The sequence below is a fragment of the Mustela putorius genome, unplaced genomic scaffold, assembly GCF_011764305.1.
Source record: "Mustela putorius furo isolate JIRA1106 unplaced genomic scaffold, ASM1176430v1.1 tig00003972_pilon_pilon_pilon, whole genome shotgun sequence".
NCBI classification, from domain to species: Eukaryota; Metazoa; Chordata; class Mammalia; order Carnivora; family Mustelidae; genus Mustela; species Mustela putorius.
Genome location: NW_025422115.1, coordinates 26,095,877 through 26,116,430, shown reverse-complemented (window position 1 = coordinate 26,116,430; position 20,554 = coordinate 26,095,877). Strand labels below are relative to the sequence as shown.

Sequence of the window (20,554 nt, the reverse complement as noted above, 5' to 3'; positions counted from 1 at the left end):
TCTTCATTGTTCAAGGGGACTCTACAAGATTATGAATCTGGGAAGCCAGGATCCTTGGGGTTGCATCAGGGGGTAGTGGGGGGACAGGGTGCTCTGCTAGCTAGCTGCCCGCTGGCCTTAGCCCATGAGGGCAGGGCCTCAGTTTCCTCAGGGGTGACTGAGGATGGCGCCCGTGCAGGAAAGTTGGGGGGTCAGGCCGCAAAGTGCTCCAGACCCTCCGGCCATCTGGCATGGGGGAGCGCACACTGTCCAGGGGTTGGCTATAACCCCAGGGCATCCTCAGTAAGAATCTCGCCAGCGAGGAGGGTAGGCAGGTCCCTCCGACCTAGACTGGATGGAATCCTTCAGAAAAGCCTCCCCGTGCCCCTCCCCTTCCCAGTCCTGGAGCCGCAGCCCCTCAGTCCGGACAGGTCGGTGGGCGGTGAAGCCGCTCCACAGCCGAGGGGCGCCCCGGCCGGAGCCCCTTTCCCGGCTGCGCTGCTGTCCCGCTTGCTCGCCGCCGCCGCGGGCTTGGCCCCTTCTGCAAACTGCCCGGCCGGGGCGCCCCGCGGATGTGCGCGCGCGCGGGGCACCTGGGGCCGCGGTGGACCTCAGGGACCTGGCCGCCGCGGCCGAGGGGCGGGGGTGGGGGAGGGGGCGGCGCCGGGGGCGGGGAGGGCGGCGGGGCGCGGGGGGGCGGGGGGGTGCGGTGAGGTAATTTCCGCGCTGGGGCGTCAGCGCTCCGAGTCACCCGCGGGCAGAAACGAAAGTGATCGCTCGACGCGGGGCGGGCGCCGGTGGCGGGGGCGGCTCCGCGCGCAGGGTAAGCGCCGGGCGAGGGGCCGGGGTCTCGGCCGCCCTCCGGGGCGGGCTCCGTGGGACCCCCCAGGCGCGAGGGAGCGGAGGGGGCGGCCGTGCTCCGCGGGAGGGGCGCGCGGCGCGGTGGCGGGCGGCGGGGGCTCCCGGAAGCCACCTGCGCGCTCCCCGGCCCGGTCCCCCCACCCCCCGGGGCAGCGGGGCAGCCAGGTCGCTGCGACCCTGGCCCCGGCCTGGGGAGGGGCCGCGATCTCTGCGCCCCGAGGCCGGAACCCGAGTGTCCGGTTTGGGAGCGTCCCCCGGGCTTGGGCTCTCAGCGCCGTCCCTCTGCAGCCGGACCGGGCTGGGCGTCCCCCCTCCAGGCTGAGGCTGCATCGGCTTCCTCTGAAAACAGCGCTGGTGTCGCGCTCAGAGTTTCCCCGGCCAGTTCCATTCGCGCGGGGCTTCCCCACTTCTGCCGCGGTGCCGTCCTGCGGGCCCCCGCCGTGCGCCGAGGTCGCCGGAGCCAGCCTGGTCCCGCGGAGCAGGGCAGCCGTGTGTTTGCGCCAGCGGGGGTTGGAGGGTGTGGAGAGGGAGGCTCCCAGGGGAGCCCAGAGAGTCCGTGGGCCCCCAGGGCTCCTGTTGCCAGGGCACCCTTCCTCCCACAGGCTGGCCCAGAGACCCCCTCCAGAAGTGGGAAGGGTCTTGATTGGGTCAAGGTCAGTGCGGCCCAGCTCCTTGGAGGAACAAGCCCCTCCACCTGTCTACCGCACAGAATTCTGCCTGGCCTGGCTGAGAGGCAGAGTGTGACTGAGCCCCTGCCTGGGTGCCTGTGGGGCTCCCGGCCTCAGGGTCTGACCCGGCTCCTTGCTCCTCCCACTCCAGACTTCTCATCATGAGCCAACAGCCCCAGAGGACCCGGTGATGCTGTGAGCCTCAGACGGCCCTCCGCAGATCCAGGCCAGGCATGCTGTCCCCACGGTCTGGTTCGTCACCCACCAGCCCCATGGCCACCAAGGAGCAGTCTCTGGCCAGGCTGTGTGCCCAGGTGGACCTGCACCTGGGCTGCCCTCACTGTACTCAGCGCCTGAATGAGAGCACGTATGTGCTGCGCCGGACAGAGCACCACTGTCCGCGAGAGATCCTGCTGGCCCGCTTCAGGGGAGCCACCAAGAGCAGGGTGTGGCGCAAGGTGGCCCGGCGGCCCAGCTTCCCACGGCCTGCCCGCTATGACGTCTGCTGGTACTACAGCCCGGGGCTCGGCTGCCGGCGGCACGGCAACCAGTGCACCTTTGCCCGCAGCCGGGAGGAGGCCCTGGTCTGGAACTTCGAGCGGGAGCACAATGTCGGGCGTCTGTGGCTCAAGACTGAGCTGCAGGGTGGGGGTGCCCAGGGGGAGCAGCACAGCCCCGCGGACGCCATCCGCGCCGAGCATGGCGGTCACTTCCAGCTGCTCTGCTCCCACTGCTTCCGGAGCTGTCCTCCGCGTCTCTGCCCCATGGACGCCCAGGGCCACTGCCCCCAGCACGGGGCCTGCCCTTCACTCCTGGCTCACGTGAGCGCCGAGGGCCGCCGCAAGCAGCAGGTAGTGGAGGTGCGGCCGCAGCCCCAGTATGGCCAGCCGCTGGCCTACTGCATGTACGTGGGGCGCGGGCGGCCGTGCCGGCACGGGGCCTCCCGCTGCCAGTACGCACACAGTGCGGTGGAGATGGCCGTGTGGGAGGCCGAGCAGCTGGGGGGGCTCCAGCGGCGGGACCTGCTCTCGCCCACTGCCCCCCGAGAGGACGAATGTGCAGCTCCCTGCGGCCAGCCTCCCAGCGTCCGGCTGTACTGCCGTGCCTGCCTGGTCACCTGCCCCTCCCAGGAGGCCTTCGAGAACCACTGCTCATCCCTGGACCACGCACAGATGGTGGCCTTGGACCCGGCCGAGATCTGGGAGCACCGCAGCCCACCCACGGGGCTCTCCGCGTTTGAGCTCTGCCCCAAGTGAGGATGGTGGGGTGGGGGTGGGGGAAAAGCCCCCCTTCAGCCGGGACCAGGGGCTCTCTATCCCCTCTGTGCAATCGGCCGGTCCCCGCCCCGGCCTCTGGAGGGCGCTTGAGGGAGGCACATGGAGCCTTCTCTCATGGGCACGGGAGGGAGGGGCCCTGTTCCCACCCTGCCCTGCCCCAGGCCTGGAATCGACCCTGCCTCCGGCCACAGGCCAGCACTGGGCTGACAGGGCTGACCCCTGCTCTTCTTGCTGACCTTCCATTGCCCAGTCCCGACCTCTGTGAGTACGGGGATGCCTGCACCAAGGCGCACTCCGAGCCGGAGCTGCAGGAGTGGGTGCGGCGGGCGCAGGGCCTGGAGCTGAGGGAGCAGGCCGCCTGGCAGGAGGGGCTGGTGTCTTACCAGGCCCGGCTGCTGGCTGAGTACCAGCGAAGTCGAAGTGAGGTCCTGGTGGTAAGTGGGGACCAGGCCGGTGGGCAAGGGGTTGTGGGGCCAGAGCCCCGCCGCTGACGGCCCGGCTTCTGTGCAGCTGGCGGAGACTGTGGACGGGGTGTCCGTCACCTGCAACCAGCCCTTGGTGCATCAGGCCCCCGAGAAGAAGACTCGGCACAGCTGGGTATTTGACATCCGCTCTGAGGTGAGGCGTCAGCTCAGCCGGGGAGGTGGTTGGGCTCCCGGTTTTGGAGCCGCCTGTGTGGTCTGAAGCAATGTGTGGGTCTCTGGGCCGAGCTGGTGGGAAGGTCGGGTTCAGAGAGCGAGGACCAGGCCAGTTAGCTTGTGTGCCCTGAGCGTCCCGTGCTACACCCTCCCCTTGCTCAGCCTCCACAGGGGCTGCTCTGGGACCCCATTTGCAGGGAGGAACTCCAAGATTCAGACAGGCCGAGCGCCCTTCTGGGGTCACAGCCAGGAAGCCCAGCAGTGTGGGGAGGGGCCTGAGTGTCCACCTGGACGCTGATGGGCGGGCAGGGTCTGGGGCCGCCTCCCCATCCAGTCTCTCCCCCAGGAACCCCTGCTGCACGTGGCCCTGCTCAAGCAGGAGCTGGGAGCCGACTTCTCGCTGGTGGCCCCCCGCCTCCCGCCGGGCCAGCTCTATGCGAAGGGGGAGCGCTTCCGAGTGCGCGCCGCCCCAGCCGGGTTCCGGGTGGAGGTGCGCGTGCAGGGCGCCTCCTTCGGCTGCTTCGAGCAGTGGGTGGTTTTCGACTTTGGCCGCCGGCCGGCCTTGCTACGAAAGCTGGGGCTGCTGCTGGGCCAGGTGCACTGCCCGGGGCCGCAGGGCAGGCCGGCGTGCGGCCACGCCGAGGAGCTGGAGCGCTGGCACACGGGCAACCGCCACGTGGTGCCCGGTGTGGAGCGGACGGCCGAGCAGGTGGCCCTGGTGGCCAAGTACAAGGTGCCCGCCCTGGCGCTGGACTTCTCTCCCGGGGGCTCCGTCCCAGGCCCCATGTCCTGTGCCGACTACCGCCCGAGGGTGCACCAGTTTCTCTATGAGGAGGAGGCAGCTCAGCAGCGGCTGGTGGCCAGGTGAGTGAGGGCCGCTGGGCTGTGGGGCCGCAGAGTCCCGGCCCCGGAGCGCTGACCAGATTCTCCCCTCCAGGCTGAACTTCCGGGGCCCGGTGTCCCTGAGGACAGCCCTGGAGACGCCGGCCCTGGGTATGCTCTTCCCGCCATCAGGGGCCCTCTATGCCGAGGTCCCCACACCCTCCGCGCGGACGCCGGACTCGGACGAGGGCTTTCTGCTGGGCCGGGCGGTCAGCACAGCCCTGGTGGCCCCCGTCCCCGCACCCGACCGCACCGTGTTTGAAGTGCAGCTGGAGACGCGGGCGAGCTCGGAGCGGGCGGTGTGGCTGCTGCTGCCGGCCCGCTGCTGCGTGGCCCTGGGGCTGCGGCCCGACACCAGCCCCTTCCTTGAGGTGCAGTTCCAGATCGACCCACTGACCTTCCGATTCTGGCACCAGGCGGTAGACGCGCTGCCTGATGTGCGACTGGTGGTGCCAGACCTGCCGACATGCTCCTTGCCCCGGCCTCTGCCTGCACCCCCCGCGATGCGCGGCAACCACAAGCAGAAGCTGGCCGTGGCGCTTATTGCGGGTAGTAGCCCGGGGGGCGTCCGGCCCATTGCCCCCCTGCTCATCTACGGCCCGTTTGGCACAGGAAAGACCTACACGCTGGCCATGGCCTCCCTGGAGGTCATCCGGCAGCCCCACACCAGGGTGCTCATCTGCACGCACACCAACAGGTGAGCCCAGAGCCGCCGCCTGCTTGCTGGGCCGGGGCCAGCGTGCCGCTGCCTGCTGTGTCCCTGTGAGGAGGAGGGGGCCGGGCATTCCCAGGGTCCCTGGAGGCCTGGGCAGCCTGTGCTAGAGTGGGTCTCCGGCGTTGCCTGGCCATCGGCAAAGCAGGGTCTACGCTGGGCCTGCGTCCTCTGGCTGCCCCGTGGACGCTTCAGGAGTAGGGGACAGTGCAGCTCCTAGGGAGGTCAGGGTCACTCTGACCCTTAGGACTTTCCCTGGGCTAAAAGAGATGGGACATTTGTGCTTTGGGCCCAGTGCAAGGTGCCCTGGGGCGTCAGGGTCTGCTGTCTGTGGGTGGGGCTCTGGGTGCCTCCACAGAGACCCCAGAGCAGACAGAGCTGTTGGGGGTGTCTGGCGTGGCCCATCCTGCAGTTCCAGGGCTGGCTCTGTTGTTGTCGCCCCTCAGTCTCTCTTCACAGAGCCCCTGGGGTTGGTATGAGCTTCCTGGCTCCCAGCACGTTCTGCTGCCCAGGCAGGGGTCTCTCCCATGGTGGGCCTGGATCCCTGGGGTCCTGGGGAGCAGGTCCCTGCAGAGATGCCCGGGGGCTCTCGCGTGTCCCCAGGATACCCTGGCCTCGGTGCTTCTCCATCTGCTCCCAGAGCTGGTGCATCCACTGGCAGCCCCCCGGGAGCTGAGCTCCGGGCCAAGCACAGCCTCTGGCCACCCGGGCTATCTCAGGCAGGGGCCCCTGAGGTTCTGCTCTCTGCCTCTCTGCACGACCAGCTCCTTCACCTCCTCCTCCAGGGATCCCTCCCTGCCCACCCCGACCCTCTGTGCTGTTGCCGGTTCCTGTCCGACTCTGACCTTGTCCTCTGTCCCCTCTGCTGGCGTCAAAGCTGTGTGGGGTGGGTCTGTGTGCCTCTGCTGAATTCCTGGCGTCCAGGCCGGGCTGGGCTCACAGGACATGCCTCGGTGGACCGTGTGCCCTTTCCCTCAGTGCGGCCGACATCTACATCGAGGAGCACTTCCACCGCTATGTGAGCAGTGGCCACCCTGAGGCCACTCCACTCCGGGTGATGTTCACGGACCGCCCGCCCAGCCAGACGGACGCGGCCACGCTGCGCTACTGCCTCCTGACCGGGGACCGCCGGGCCTTCCGCGCCCCGACACGGGCCGAGCTGGAGCAGCACCGCATTGTGGTGGCCACGGCGTCCCAGGCGCGCGAGCTCAGGGTGCCCAGCGGGTTCTTCTCGCACATCCTCATCGACGAGGCCGCCCAGATGCTGGAGTGCGAGGCGCTCACCCCGCTGCGCTACGCCGGGCCCGGCACGCGCCTGGTGCTGGCAGGGGACCACCGGCAGGTCACGCCCAGGCTCTTCAGCGTGCCGAGTGCCCAGGCCGCGGGCCACACGCTGCTCTGCCGCCTCTTCTGGCACTACCAGAGGGAGGCCCACGCCGTGGCGCGGCACAGCCGGCTCATCTTCCACGAGAACTACCGCTGCACCGAGGCCATCCTTCAGTTTGTCTCGCGGCACTTCTACCTGGCCGAGGGCAGCCCCATCCACGCCAGCGGCCGGGTCCCCCGCCACCCCACGCACTACCCTCTCATGTTCTGCCACGTGGCGGGCAACCCCGAGCGGGACCTGTCACGCGCATCCTGGCTGAACGCGGCGGAGATTGCGCAGGTCGTGGAGAAGGTGCAGGAGATCTACCAGACCTGGCCCCCCTGCTGGGGCAGCCGCGAGCAGAGGCACATCTGTGCCGTGTCCCACGGTGCCCAGGTGAGCCCCTGCCGCCCGCAACAGCCCACCTCCCCTCTTCTGGCAGGGATGCCCGGAGGAGGGCGCGGGTCCCTCTCTGGCCGGAGGGGGGTCCTCCTCAGCCTCAGCGGCTCCTCCTGAGAGAGGAGCTGAGGGAGGAATCTGCCAGGCCACGGTGTGGGGCTCGAACCCGCGACTGGGGCCGGGGCTCCGGGCCGTGGGCCTCGTGTCCCCCCGCAGGGGCTCACTCGGGCCGGCTGCTCTGGCCGTGTGTGTCTGCAGGTGGTCGCGCTGAGGCAGGAGCTGAGGAAGAGGGACCTGGGCCAGGTGTCTGTGGGCAGCTTTGAGATCCTGCCAGGTGGGTGATGAGTGCTGGGGTGGGGAGGGGCAGGTGCGGAGCTGGGTGGGCTCCCCCCGACCCCGGGCCTGACCCCCTTGACCGCCCCCCCCCGTAGGGCGGGAGTTCCGGGCTGTGGTGCTGAGCACCGTGCACAGCTGCAGCAGCCTGCTGAGCTGCGGGGCGCCCGCCCTGGGCTTCTTCACCGACGCCCGCGTGCTCAACACCGTCATGACGCGCGCCCAGTCCCAGGTGGTGGCTGTGGGCAACGCCGTGGCCCTCTGCTCCTTCGGGGCCTGTAGCAAGCTCTGGAAGAGCTTCATCCGCGAGTGCATGAAGCACTGCAGCGTCTGGCCCGAGAGCCTGTCCCTGGAGCACATCGAGCAGAGTGCGGTGCAGAGCAGGAGGCAGCGCTGGGCCCTCCACGCAGAGAGATCTGTGGCTGCCGTGGCCCAGGACGCTGTCCCGCAGGAGGGCACAACAGGGGCTCTAGCCACAGAGCACGTGGCCACGGACGAGGTGGCACCAGGGGCTGAAGGGAAGACATCCCCTCCCGAGACCTGGGCAGCGGGAGGCGAGGCCGCGCAGAGCACAGAGGCTGGGGACGCGGCCCCGGCGTCTGCGGCGGGGGGCTGCCGGGCGGTGAGGGAGACCGCCACGGTGCCCCCAGAGGCTGAGGACAGGACCTCAGCTGGGAACTCGTCGGTGGGGGACGTGGCCCTGGGGAAGGCAGTGGCCGGGCTGCCGGCCACGGAAGATGGGGACCCCGAGGACCTCGAGGACTCGGAGTCGGACTTCTGGCCCTCCGACTTGGAGCTCAACGCGGACGACTCCATCCTGCAGGAGCTCCTGGATGAAGCCCGAAACTTGGCGGTGACCGTCCGGGAAGACGGGCTGCTGGACGCCGTCGCCCAGCCCGAGTCCCCACAGCAGGCCCGGCAGTACAGGAGCCTGCCGCGGGCCGCGCTGCGGAAGCTGCTGAGCCTGGAGCCTGAGCTGTACCGCCCCTGCGCCTTCATGCAGGAGACCTTCGAGCGGGCGCTGGCCATCCCACTGGACGACGCGGACTGCGGCCCCATCCACATCAGGGGCCGCCTGCACTGTGGGATGGCCTTCAGCGGGGACGAGGTGCTGGTGGAGGTCCTGGGCGCAGACAGAGGCCCCTCGGGGAGGCTTCAGGGCCGCGTGGTGGGCGTGCTGAAGAGGAAGCGGCGGGAGCTGGTGTTCGTGTGCCGCACGGACGAGTGGGACCCTCGCATCATGACCCCCATCGACGGCTCCGTGACCAAGATCTTCGTGGCCGAGCTGAAGGACCCGCTGCAGGTTCCCGTGCACTGCGTCCAGCAGGGCCGTGTACGGCGCGTGGGGTACGAGCGGCTCCCCGCGGAGGCCCGCGGCAGCCGACTCTTCTTGGTGCGTGTTGTCCTGTGGCGACCCCGCTTCTACTACCCCCTGGGCATCATCCTGGAGGTGCTACCTGAGGCTACCACCTGGGAGCAGAGTCTCCGCATCCTGGACCTGGAGCACGGCCTGAGGGCGCCGGGGCCAGAGCCAGCCTCCGTCAGCAAGGCCCTGCAGAAGTACCGGGCAGAGCTCAGTCGGGCGCCCGACCGCCGGGAGGACTGCCGTGGCTTTCTGACCTTCACCGTGGACCCCCAGGGTGCCTGCTACCTGGACGATGCCCTCAGCGTCCGAGATCTGGGCTCCAGGTACGAGGTGGCCGTGCACATTGCCGATGTGGCCAGCGCTGTCCCCAGGGATGGGCCTCTGGACCTGGAGGCCCGAAGACGGGGCGTGACATTCTACGCCCCTGACCGGGAGCCGCAGCCCATGCTGCCGGCCAGCCTCTGCCAGGATGCGCTCAGCCTCCTGCCGGGCCAGGATCGCTTGGCCGTCTCCCTCTTCCTCACGGTTGAAAAGGGCAGCGACCAGCTCAAAGGCCTGCACATCGCGCCCTCGGTGATCCGCTCTGACCGCCAGCTGTCCTACGAGGAGGCCGAGCACATCATCAGGCAGCACCCGGGTGCCGGTGGGGAGCTGCCCAGCCTCTTGGATTCTGTGGACGCATGTGTCGTGGCCGCCTGCCACTTCTCCCGGGTGCTGCGTCGAGTCCGCTTGGAGACCGACGCACACTACGAGCAGCCCAGCGAGGACTGCGTGCTGGGCTTCCGTGCGGCCCACACCATGGTCAAGGAGTACATGATCCAGTTCAACAGGCTGGTGGCCGAGCTCCTTGTGAGCAGCGAGTGCACGCGGACGGTCACGCTGCTGCGGTGGCAGCCCGCGCCCAGTGAGCGCCAGCTTGCGGCACTGGAGGAGAAGCACGGGGAGCTGGTGCCCCTTTCCCTGCACCTGCACCACCACCTGCGGGGCTGTGGGTCTCCCGGCAGACAGGTCTATCTCCTGGCCACCCTGTGGAGGCACCTGCAGCGCGCCGCCCGTGCTGGGGACCACAATCTGCTGGCGGACCTCATCACCACAGATGACGTGCACCCCTCCCTGGCTCCCGTGGGCCTCGACCTCCGCAAGGCCCTGGGCCGCTCTGTGTTTGGCCGCTCCCGCCAGGGCGAGCAGCAGGCTGCGGGGCACTACGCGCTGCGGGTGGACTGGTACACGTGGGCCACCTCGCCCATCCGCAGGTACCTGGACGTGGTAGTGCAGCGGCAGGTCCTGCTGGTGCTGGGCCATGGGGGCGCCCCCTACTCCGCCAGGGACATAGACGGGCTGTGCCAGGAATTCAGCCACCAGCACGCGCGCGCCCAGGCCTATCAGCGCCAGGCCCGAAGCCTGCATCTGGCTGCACAGCTCCGGGTCCAGCCCCGGGGCAAGCTGGGCATCGTGGCGGGCGTGGAGATGGGCGCCCGCGGCTTCAAGCTGCTCTTTCCCACCAACCCTGAGACCTTGCCTGACCCCTGCCCTGTACAGTACCGCGCCCTGCAGCTGGCCGAGCACCCCAGGGACCTGGCTGGGCGGCCGGGCCTGCGGCTGGAATGGCGGCGCCGCATCTACTCGGTGCAGGCGGAAGGGCTGCGCTCCCCGCAGCCCGGCACCCTGTTGGACCCCCACACCCGGCGGGTGGACGCCGCCCGGTGGGAGCAGCTGCTGGAGCTAGTGCAGGCGGAGCGGTGGCCTGAGGCGGCGGCCCTGGTGCGGGAGCTGGGCACGGCAGAGCCCCCGCCCCGGGAGCTGGGCCGCGTGAGGCACAGCCGCTGCGGCCACTTCGTGGAGGTGTCCCGGGAGCTGGGCAGCGGGGACGTGCTGCAGGTGCAGCTCAGCGCCTGCCCGCAGCGGGGCTTCCTGGTGCCAAGCCTGCAGCTGTGCACCGTGGCGCCGGGCCTCACCCTCTGCCTGCAGCACGTAGAGCGGCCCGGCGACTGCTTCCTGGACCAGGCACCCCGGGCGGCGCAGGACCGGTGTCTCGATGAAGGCGAGTACGCCCGCGTGTGGGGGCCGTTCTGCTCTCTGGAGTCGGCCGCAGGCGCCGTCTCGGAGGGGGACTCCATCACTCTGCAGCAGGTCAGCGTGTCCTGGGACACAAAGCAGGTGGCGCAGGGGCGGCTGTGCGGCTCCTTCTGCATGGAGCCGTCCTTCCTCAGCGAGCACGGCATTGACCTCGGCTTCGGCCACTGCTACCTCTGCATCCGGCTCGAGGGGCTGCCGGCCATGCCCGTTACAGGGGAGCTGCACCCCCCAGCTGGCCCCGGCCGGCCTCCCCTCCTGAGCATCGACCCTGACACGTACACTTGGGTGGCCCATGGGCTGACAGGACACTGGGACCCGAAGGAGGGCCAGGCCGACCGGCAGGAGACCTCCAGGCAGGTGTACTTCTTCGTCCAGCACATGCCCATGGAGAAAGTTCCAGAAGAGGTGCTGAGATCGGGCACCCGATTCACTATTGAGGTGCTGCCCAAGCAGCTTCCTGACATGTGAGTAGCTTCCACAGGGAGAAGCTGGGGAAAAGCGGGCCGGGTGTCCCCTCCTGGGGGTAGTCCTGGGGATGTCCCTGGGTCCCTGTTCACTGCCACCTGCTCCCAGTCGCAAGGAAGAAGCCGTGAGCAGGTTGGACCGCGCGTCCCCGCTGGTGGTCAGCATTGCCCTGGGCCGGCCCATCCCTCCGCCCTTCCGCCTTGCTCCTGAGCAGACCCTCCACAGAGGTAGGTCCTGGGACCCTCCAGCTCTCCCATGTCCCTTCATCCTGCCTGGGTCCTGCCCTGCGCCCCTGCTCAGGCAGGCCTGACCCTTCCTTAGGGACGTACAGCAGGCTCCTGGAGAAACGCATGTTCGACCTCCCCGGAGGCCGCCACACCCTGAACTCCAGCCAGAACCGGGCTGTCAGGGCAGCCCTGCAGAAGCCGTTCACAGTGATCCAGGGCCCGCCAGGTGGGGCCTGTGCTGCGGGGCTGGGGCCTCGGGCTGCCTGCACTGGTGGCCAGGGGCTCTGTTCATGACGCGCTCTGCCCGCAGGCACGGGGAAGACCGTGGTGGGTTTCCACATCGTGTTCTGGTTTCACAAGGCAAATGAGGAGCAGGTGATGGCCTGGGGCGCCCCCAGGGAGGAGGAGCTGCTGGGGGGCCCGTGCGTCTTGTACTGCGGTCCCTCTAACAAGTCAGTGGATGTCCTGGCAGGTGCGCTGGGCTGGTTGTGTGGGGGCTTTGCCTGACGGTGCTGGTCCCGGGGGATGGTGACTCACGTCCTGTTGCCGCCAGGACTGCTGCTGAGCAGGAGAGCCGAGCTGAAGCCGCTGCGGGTGTACAGTGAGCAGGCTGAGGCCACCGAATTCCCGGGGCCCAGTGTGGGCAGCAGCGGCCCTCCCAGGAAGACCCCTCGGGAGGGGAGGCCCAACCAGAGCCTCAGGTGCAGTCTCTTGGCAGTCTGAGGGTGTGGGACCCCCACAGTCCTGTCGGGGCGAGGACTGACACGGGGCTTCATGGATGCCCCTCCCACCCCAGGAGCATCACCCTGCACCACAGGGTCCGGCAGGCCTCCAACCCTTACGCGGCGGTCATCAGGGGGTTTGACGCTCGGGTGCAGAAAGGGGAGGTCTTTTCCAAGGATGACCTCAACTGGTAAGCCGCTGGGGCTGTGCCGTTGTCTCCACGGTGGAGATGTGTGTGGGGGGGGTCCCTGTGTGACTGAGGGCTGTCCCCACCCAGGTACAAGCAGGTGCTGGGGAAGGCACGGAGGTTCGAGCTGGAGCGGCACCGGGTCATCTTGTGTACGTGCTCGTGTGCGGCCTCGGCTGGCCTCAGGAGGCTGGCTGTGCGGCAGGTCCTCGTTGATGAAGCGGGCATGGCCACGGAGCCCGAGACCCTCATCCCGCTGGTGGCCTTCTCAGGGGTGGAGAAGGTGAGGGAGCTGGGTGCTGAGCTGGGAGCCCCAGGTGGGTGGGGGCTTTGCCTGATGGTGCTGGTCCCGGGGGATGGTGACTCACGTCCTGTTGCGGCTAACCCTAACCCTAACCCTCGCCCGGAGGACAGCCTCCTGGTGGTGGAGTGGCCACACCATGGGCTGGACCTCGAGGTCTGCAGGTGTCAGGACCGTGGCTGCCTGTGTCTGCAGGTGGTTCTTCTGGGGGACCACAAGCAACTGCGGCCTGTGGTCAGGAGTGAGCAGCTGCAGAATCTGGGGCTGGACCGGTCTCTCTTCGAGAGGTATCATGCAGATGCCTTCCTGCTAGACACACAGTACCGCATGGTAAGCCGGCCCCAGCCTCGCCGTCTCTGGCCGCGGTGTGGTACGAGGCCAGGGATGCCCAAGGGGTTGCTGCCCACACCTCGACCCCCTATGTCCACCCTGGCCTCCAAGACCCCCAGCTCTCTCGCACCCTGCCTTGCAGCATGCGGACATCTGCGCCTTCCCCTCCACGGAGTTCTACAAGAAGAAGCTGAAGACCTGGCCGGGCCTGAAGCGGCCGCCCAGCGTCCTGGGCCACGCTGGCAAGGAGAGCTGCTCTGTCATCTTTGGCCATGTGCAGGGCCATGAGCAGAGCCTACTGGTGTCCACAGATGAAGGGAATGAAAACTCCAAGGCCAACCCGGAGGAGGTGGCCGAGGTGGTGAGTGTCAGTGAGACTTTCCCTGGTGCCCCTTGGTCAGGGAGGGCTTCCTGGAGGAGGAGGCAGAGAGACTGAGGGAACAGGTGAAGCTCGGGTGTCCAGGGCAGGAGAGGTTCCAGGGCCTGCTCCAGCAGCACCCCTTGGTCCCTCAGGTCCGCATTGCTAAGCAGCTGACCCTGGGTAGGACCGTGGACCCCAAGGACGTTGCCATTCTCACGCCCTACAATGCTCAGGCTGCGGAGATCGGCAAGAGGCTTGGGCAAGAGGGTGTCACCGGAGTGAGCGTGTGCTCCATCACCAAGAGCCAGGGTGAGCGCGGCTCTGGGGCAGGGGCCTCGCGGGCCAGCGGGTGGGTGCCGGACCTGGGCGGGGCCTCATCACGGGCGCCCACCTGCGCAGGAAGCGAGTGGCGCTACGTGCTGGTGAGCACCGTGCGCACGTGCCCCGAGAGTGACCTGGACCAGCGGCCGACGAAGAGCTGGCTGAAGAGGTTCCTGGGCTTTGTGGTGGACCCCAATCAAGTGAACGTGGCCATCACCCGGGCCAAAGAGGGCCTCTGCTTCATTGGTAGGACTGCTGGGCGGCTCGGCTGGGGGGCGGGGCTTCTCCTGGGGGTGTGGCTGCACGGCTGGGGGCGGGGCAGGCCGGGGCGGGGCTTCTCCTGAGGGTGTGGCTGCACGGCTTGGGGCGGGGCAGGCCGGGGCGGGGCTTCTCCCTGGGGGTGTGGCTGAATGGCTGGGGGCGGGGCAGTCCGGGGCGGGGCTTCTCCCTGGGGGTGTGGCTGCACGGCTTGGGGCGGGGCAGGCCGGGACGGGGCTTCTCCTGGGGGTGTGGCTGAATGGCTGGGGGCAGGAGGGCCAGGGCGGGGCAGGGAGGGCCGGGGCGGGGCTGCGGTCCACCGCGGACCCCTGCCCCTTAACCTGCGCAGGGGACCACCGCCTCCTGCGTTGTTGCCCTCTCTGGCGGAGATTCCTGGACTTCTGTGAGGACCAGCAGAGCCTCGTGCCCGCCAGCCAGGTGCGCGTTCGGAGGAGGCCTGCCCTGTCTCCCTGAAGAGCCCACTCTGCCTGCCCACTGCCCTCGGGCTGCCAGGACTTCGGGGCAAAGTCCGCACCCCTCTTCCGCAGTTTGCCTTGTCAGGCCGCACTCAGCAGAATCCCACGTGCCTTCGGTTAGGGTTAGGTACTGCTGGCTGCCTCGCCGCCCCGGTTGGGTCTGCGCTGAGGTTCTGAGCAATAATCCTCATCTGGAGCCTCGGCCTCTCCCGGGACAGGGGGGCAGGCCAGGCCCTGCCCTGCCAGCATGTGCCTACGCTTAGGAGAGAGGGACTCCCCAGTCTCCCTGCTGTGCTGCCTTTGTTGGGATATTTTGCAGGGATCATCTCAGGGGTGTGGGCTGAGGCGAGGTCCTCTGGACCTACTGGTGTTGCTGGGAAGGTTTGGGGTGGGGAAGGAAATCCTCGCGGGGTTACTCTGTGGTCTTTGGGTGCCATCCCTGACCACGCTGGGTGCTGGCTGTGGGGCTCAGCCTTCTTTCTTTCCTTTTTTCTTTTTTTACAAGTAGGCTCCCTGCCCAGTGTGTGCTTGAACTCATGGCCCTGAGATTAAGAGCTGCATGTTCTACCAACTAAGCCAGCCAGGCCCCCCGGTTTTCTATTTTCTAAAATAAACCAGACGCCAGTGTCTTTTTTTACTGGAACAGGTTCCTTATCCCAAACTTAGACAAAGAGGCCTCCCTGGAAGAGAGGGTCTATTTTCTGTCCCCACTACCCTGTTTCACTGGGGCCCACAGCTCTGTGTCCTTCAGGGGCCACCTGCCCTTGCAGGCAGAAGGGCAGACCAGAACCAGATACACACACAACCTTGCCCGGACCGTGGGTTTGTGGGTAGGGACCGAGACTGACGTGCCCCTGGATGGGCAGCCTTGTGCCTTCAGCCTGAGCTCTGCCTCCCCTTTGCAAACTCAAACCTGCTCCCAGGTCAGGGCTTCTGGGACAACCTGTCCTCTGTGTCTGCCTTTGCAAGGCTGAGGAACTCCCCCTGTCCCTCAGGGTACATTCCTGTTCTGCCTGGTCTGGAAACTCTTGTCTTGGTATCTGCCCTCACCTCAGCAAACCCTCACCAACCCCCCCCCCCCCCGTAAGGCAGCTCTGACCCAGAGTCTCTGCACATCCTCGTGGCCTGGGGGATGTGGCAGACAAGCTGCTTACACTAGGAGGGGCTTGCCCCCGCACCCCCCTTCTGTGGCCTTGCTGCAGAACTTTCTGCCAGCGGTGGGGTGGGAAGTGATATTCTGATGTTTTCTACAAATCAATTTCTACATTCCAATTTTTATATCTTTTGTTGGACTCTGTTATATGATTCAATACTAATTTTATTATAAAGACTACTCTGGATGTGTTTCTCACATCTGCGTGTTTGAGGTTTTATTGGGGGCACCTCCTCTTGTTTTGGGTTGTAGGGTAGCTCCTGAGTCTGCCAGGAATCCAGAGCCCATTCTAGCCAGGTGCTGGACAAGCAAGTGCTCTGGGAGAGGCTGGTGTCCCTGTGTCACAGCTTACAGCACAGCCAGTGGGCTGAGCAGGGTCTGTGGCTGGACAGCGGACAGCCCCAGTGGGGCTGACTGGGCGAAGATGGGCGACAGGGACGGGCTGGGTCCTGGAGATGCAGGCATGCCCAGCCTCCTGAACGCTGACCCCAGGCCAAGTCCAAAGTCCCCGCGGCGGCCAGCCCTGCCAGCGTCCTGCACGGCCCAGAGTCTGAGTGTTTCCCGAGGACACTTGCACGCTGCATGCCTCCTCTACGCCGACTTCAGCCGTTCCTTGTCTGGTCTGTGCCCAAGCCTCCAACAGCACCGGCTGTGCAGAGGAAGGCATGTCTGGGCCTGGCTTCCCTGGGAACCTGCACGAGTATCAGACCGGTGTGGAGGTCACATAGTCAAAGAGTCAAAGGCCTTCTCCAAGGCCACTGTGTTCCCTGTGAGACTCTTGAGGGAGCCAGACAGGCAGGCCTGGCCTTCTAGGCCAACCACACAGGCATGGAGTTTTACCATCTGGTCAAAAACATTGGAAAGGAGGACCAGCAGGCGTCCTGAGGCAGGAAGTCAGGACCTCTTACGCCTGGAATCAGGGAGGGCTTCTTGGAGGAGCGGGCGTTGACGCCCCGAGCACGCGCGTGCGCGCGGACTGGCGGGGAAGCTGGGCGGTCTGGCCGAGGCAGGCCGCCGCGGCGCGAGGCGGGGCCGAAGGCAGAGGGCGGGCCTCGTCGCAGAGGGGCTCAAGGTTTCAAGTCAGGCGCGTTCTCTGGCAAGGCAGCGAACCAGACGGACCTCGGCCCAGGGGTGCGCTTGGGCTCGTGCGCGGGCGAGGTTCAAAGACGAGAGCGCGCCAGGCCTGCTGCAGCGGGACGCTCACAGCGGGGCCTCCCGCGGGGCAGGCCTCTGGGCAGCTGCCGTCCCTGGTGACGGTGGGAGGCGCGGGGACCCCGGGGGGACCCTCAGTCGCCTTACCCACCAACGCCTCGCTCCACCAGCCCTGACTCCAACCTGCCCCCTTCTTGCTGGGATCGGTATGACCTGGCACAAAACCCCATCCCTGGTCCCAGCCCAGCTTTGCTTCTCTCCCTGCCCGCCCACGCCTGCGCCAGCCCTCTCTACCGCGCTGGAGTGGGCGTGGGGGGCGGCTCAGGAGCACCACCAGGCTCTGCTCTGGACTCCTCCCCTGCCTTCCCCCCTCCCCAGGATGCCTTGGGGTGACCGGACCCTGAGGAACACCCAGGAGTGCCTGTCCCATAGCACACGATGCCACAGTGTGTGAGACAGGCTGGCTCGACCCAGAGTGGCGTGCAGTAAGGCAGAGTGGGTCAGGAACTGGGAAGGCCTGGGAGGACCCCACCCACCTCTCAAGAGCGGGGGGGGGGGGGGGGGGGGGGGACACGAGTCCTGGGGACAGCTGGGCACCTGGTCGCTCTCCGAACCACCCCTCTGCCAGCGGGGGAGGCGGTCCCTGTTCCTGGTCATCTTGCCTGCCCAGGCCTTCGGCTCTCAGGCAGCCTAGTGACCCCCAAGGTGGACAAGGGTGTGAAGAAGGGGTCAGGGCACGGGCAGCTCTCCTGGGCCACGGCATGGTCCCTCCTGGACCTGGACACAGCCCAGCTGCAGACAGATGTCGACCTTCGCCTCACCTGTGTCAGGACGCGGATGTGAGTGTGGGGAGCGAGGGAGCTGCTGGCACACTGGTGGTGGCGTGGCCTTGCCCGGGGCAAGGACAGTCTCTGGAGGCAGCAGTGAGGCGCTGGTCCCCTTCTGGGGGGCTGGGCGTGGCGGCTGGTGGGGAGGGCCACCGCACAACAGCTGGGCACCAGCCTGCGTCCAGGGGAGGCCCTCTGCCGGACTCCCTTGCTTCGGGCCCTCACCCACCTTGGGACTGGAGCACAGATGTGGTTCAGCTCCTTTTCGGGAGGAGACTGTGTCATTTAAAAGACAAAACGTCCTCTTGGTCTGGGCACCCACGACCCTGACTCCAGTGATGCTGGGAGCCACAGGATGGGGCACGACTGCCCCCATGAGGTTATTGTTCCCCTTGGGGAGCCCTGGACTGGGACACAGGGCAAGGTAGCCAGGGCCAGTGCCAAGGTTGCAGGGCTGCTTACTGTGCCAGAGAGGGGGCGGGGAGATGCGGGAGGGGCAGACACAGCAGGGCCCCTTGGAGAAGTTCTCATCTCAGTCCAGGGGCAGCTGTCCTGGAAGGTGCAGCCTGGGGTGCCCCCTGGCGAAGGGGCCAGGAGCCTGGGGGGCCTGGGACTGGGGGGTTGGGCTGGACAGCATCTGAGCACACACTCCCATGGCGGCTGCTGCCTGTCAAACGTAAGGTTTGTTTCTTTAGTTGTGTGTGTGTGTTTATAGTCTTTATTAGTGGATAAATATTAGAAAATCATCTCTCAGAAAGTGTGGTCAGGGGCAGGCCTGGCTTGCCTAGCCGACTAGGGCTGGGCCCTTCTGGGGGCCCCGGCCTCGTCTGCAGGGTGAGGCTGTCCCGCCACGGCTCGTACACCAGTGTGTAGCTCTCTGCTCTCTTGACCGTGAACCTGTAGGAGCGGTTGGGCAGCAGATTGTGGATGTCGAAGGCACAGGCCGCCACGGGGATGGTGCCGCACTGCGTGGACTCCTGCTGCGTCCGCGGGTCCAGCAGCTTGAAGCGCAGCTCAAACTGCTCAGGGGCCGCCGGCTGGATGGTGACAAACCAGCGCAGGCTGGCCCAGTCCTGGTGGGCCACCGACCCCTTGCGGTCGAACATGACGGGCATCTTGGTGCTCAGCATCAGCCGGATGTGCGGGATCTTGGTGGCGCCGATGTCGGACACCAGGCGGTGCTTCATGTGCAGGCGCCCGGGCACCATCATGGCCAGGAAGCTGTCCATGACGGCCGACAGCTCCGCCAGCCTCCGCGCCACCAGCCCCCAGCCCGCCAGGAAGGGTCGCGGGTCGGGCGACTCCAGCAGGGCGCCCAGCTCGGCGCGGCCCCGGTCCAGCTGCTCCAGCAGGTCCCCGAGCAGCAGGAGCTGGATCTTGGTCTGGGCGGTGCCCACCTTCTTCATGCGCTGGAACTTCCAGGGGTCGATGAGCTGGAGCATGGTACTGGGCAGCACCAGGGGATTCTGGTCGCCCAGGGCCAGGTGCTTGGGGAGGATCTCGATGTGGAAGGAGCACTTCTGGAGCAGCTCCATGCGCCCGTGGTGGCGCCTGAGCAGGTGCGGGCTCAGGTCTGAGGTCAGGAACTCGCGCAGCGCGGTGCGGCGCTCCATGTAGGCTCGCCAGGCCGCCGGCTCCAGCAGCTGCCGGTCCTCTGCCTCCTCGGCCTCCTCCTGGTCCAGGGAGGACTGCGCACTGTCCAGCTTCATCTTGCCCAGGCCCGGGCCCGGCACCCGGAAGCTCATGTCTGGGAGCAGGGGGTGGAGGGGGGGGTGTGAGCGGATGCTGCCCGCGGGGCTCCGCCGCCCCCGCCCCCCCGGGGCTCACTCAGTCACAGCGCGCGTGGGCGTAGGCAGGTGTGGCTTCAGGCCCACTGCCGTCCATACTGGGCCCTCTGTCCCTCCGCGGGGGAAGAGCTCGTGGGGAGAGCACGTCTCTCTGGGAAGAGGCTGCCAGTGGGCCAGGCGGGTCGCTGGCCGACCCAGATAGAAGTGGACGCTGAGGGGCGGCCCCTCCACTGATTGTCCATTGTGATGACACAGGGACACGGGGACAGGCTGACACAATGGGCTCTAGGAGCCCCAGCCACTGACCAGCTGTGTGGCCTGGCCACAGCGTCAGGTCGTCGTGTGAACGGGGTGAAGGTGCTCCTCGTTGCTGAAAGGGGTCAGTGCGATCCTGTCTGTGGGGCACCGGACTCCCCCTGGGGGACACCATGTCCCTGTGGACCTTCTGTGCCTCCCTTCACTGCGGGTCAGAGAAGGGCCAGGGCTCACCCAAAGAGAAGGCCGGGCGGTGGCTGGAGCTGGCGAAGGAGGCAGGGCGGCCCCAGGCCCCAACTTCTAGTGACTGAGCCCCACTCTATGCCTTGAAGCCCCTCAGTGGTGAGGTCCTGTCACCCCATCTCACAGACGGGGGGCCTGAGGCGAAAATGCCTTGTAGCTTGCTCTTAGCTCAGGGTCTGAGGCCAGCCATCAGCTCTACGGCCGGACTCGCCTTCTGTGCTACCCCTGCTTGGGCTCCCACCTCTGGGGGGCTGTGGGGACTGGCTCTGTAAGCTGAGGCTCCTTGGAGAAGGGGCCCGCAATCTGGCTGGATTGGTCCCAGCCGCCCCCAGGACGGCGAGACAGCCCCTTCACACAGCCAGGCCAGCGGCTTCACTGGAGAGCTCACGTGGTCCCAGCAACCCAAGGGTTGGATGAGTTACAAAGGAAGCTGACAGGCCAGGTGACTGCCCGAGGCCACACTGTTAAGTGGCAATAAGGTTGGGACCCAAGTCTGCCTGCCTCCCCAAAGGCCCAGGCTTTGCCTTCCTGAGGCAGAGAAACCAGACCAGGCCCGGGTTCAACAGAGAGGGTATCTGGGATGTGGCGAAGCATGGCCTCTCGCCTAAGTTCCGCTTTGGCCCCTGGGTCTGACTGTGGGTTCAGGGAGGTTTCCCAGTCGCCAACAGTCTCTCGGTTGGAAAATCCCAGAGGGGCTGGTCGTGCATTCGGGAGGGGGCCGCTCTGTGCTCTAGCCCGGCTTCCAGACCTACAGCCTCCTGGGCCTTCCAGAAGCCCCCAGACCTCCCTCTCCCCTGCCCAGCCAGCAGCCAGCAGCCCGCAGCCCGCCTCCCCGGCCCGCGCCCAGCCTCCAGCCTCCAGGCGCGCCCACTTGCCCTGCCTCCCGGAGCGGAGAGAGCCAACCGGCTGACTGTGCGCCCAGCGCGCGCCG

At 67.4% G+C, this 20,554-nt stretch overlaps 2 protein-coding genes across 7 annotated transcripts; one reads left to right on the top strand and one right to left on the bottom strand.

Moving 5' to 3' along the window:
* The first annotated feature begins 705 nt into the window (after positions 1 to 705).
* HELZ2 (helicase with zinc finger 2) lies at positions 706 to 15,557 on the top strand. 5 transcript variants are annotated; one of them, XR_006603904.1, is made up of 20 exons: positions 706 to 802; positions 1,660 to 2,760; positions 3,036 to 3,219; positions 3,296 to 3,403; positions 3,770 to 4,287; positions 4,361 to 5,002; positions 5,996 to 6,779; positions 7,041 to 7,116; positions 7,214 to 11,021; positions 11,131 to 11,249; positions 11,344 to 11,475; positions 11,560 to 11,721; positions 11,803 to 11,950; positions 12,046 to 12,162; positions 12,250 to 12,442; positions 12,656 to 12,790; positions 12,933 to 13,151; positions 13,336 to 13,460; positions 13,551 to 13,718; positions 14,080 to 15,557. XR_006603904.1 is itself a non-coding variant. In XM_045070663.1 (20 exons), the coding sequence occupies exons 2-20, from the start codon at positions 1,742 to 1,744 to the stop codon at positions 14,202 to 14,204; spliced, it is 8,814 nt and encodes a 2,937-aa protein (XP_044926598.1). In that variant the 5' UTR covers positions 706 to 802; positions 1,660 to 1,741; the 3' UTR covers positions 14,205 to 15,557. The 5 variants fall into 5 exon arrangements, 3 of the variants coding, with proteins under 3 accessions (XP_044926598.1, XP_044926600.1, XP_044926599.1); XM_045070663.1 differs by having other exon boundaries at positions 13,304 to 13,460; XR_006603905.1 differs by lacking the exons at positions 12,250 to 12,442; positions 12,656 to 12,790; positions 12,933 to 13,151; ... (1 more) ...; positions 13,551 to 13,718; positions 14,080 to 15,557 and having other exon boundaries at positions 11,560 to 11,701.
* Positions 15,558 to 18,039: 2,482 nt separating this feature from the next.
* FNDC11 (fibronectin type III domain containing 11) lies at positions 18,040 to 20,554 on the bottom strand. Of its 2 annotated transcripts, none has more exons than XM_004760030.1 (2): positions 20,499 to 20,554; positions 18,040 to 19,085 (listed from the first exon to the last, which is right to left on the bottom strand). In XM_004760030.1, exon 2 carries the CDS (start codon positions 19,081 to 19,083, stop codon positions 18,082 to 18,084), a length of 1,002 nt encoding a protein of 333 aa, XP_004760087.1. In that variant the 5' UTR covers positions 19,084 to 19,085; positions 20,499 to 20,554; the 3' UTR covers positions 18,040 to 18,081. The 2 variants fall into 2 exon arrangements, with proteins under 2 accessions (XP_004760087.1, XP_004760086.1); XM_004760029.3 differs by lacking the exon at positions 20,499 to 20,554 and adding an exon at positions 19,432 to 20,444.

What these genes read in the sequence shown, in the direction of transcription:
- HELZ2 (XM_045070663.1), top strand. Translation starts at nt 1,742, where the DNA reads ATGCTGTCCCCACGGTCTGGTTCGTCACCCACCAGCCCCATGGCCACC. An exon ending in AGTGATCCAGGGCCCGCCAG is followed by an intron (nt 11,476 to 11,559) that starts GTGGGGCCTGTG and finishes CTCTGCCCGCAG; the next exon opens with GCACGGGGAAGACCGTGGTG. An exon ending in CCTTCTCAGGGGTGGAGAAG is followed by an intron (nt 12,443 to 12,655) that starts GTGAGGGAGCTG and finishes CTGTGTCTGCAG; the next exon opens with GTGGTTCTTCTGGGGGACCA.
- FNDC11 (XM_004760029.3), bottom strand. Translation starts at nt 19,555, where the DNA reads ATGGTGTCCCCCAGGGGGAGTCCGGTGCCCCACAGACAGGATCGCACT. An exon ending in GTGGCCAGGCCACACAGCTG is followed by an intron (nt 19,086 to 19,431) that starts GTCAGTGGCTGG and finishes CCCTGCTCCCAG; the next exon opens with ACATGAGCTTCCGGGTGCCG.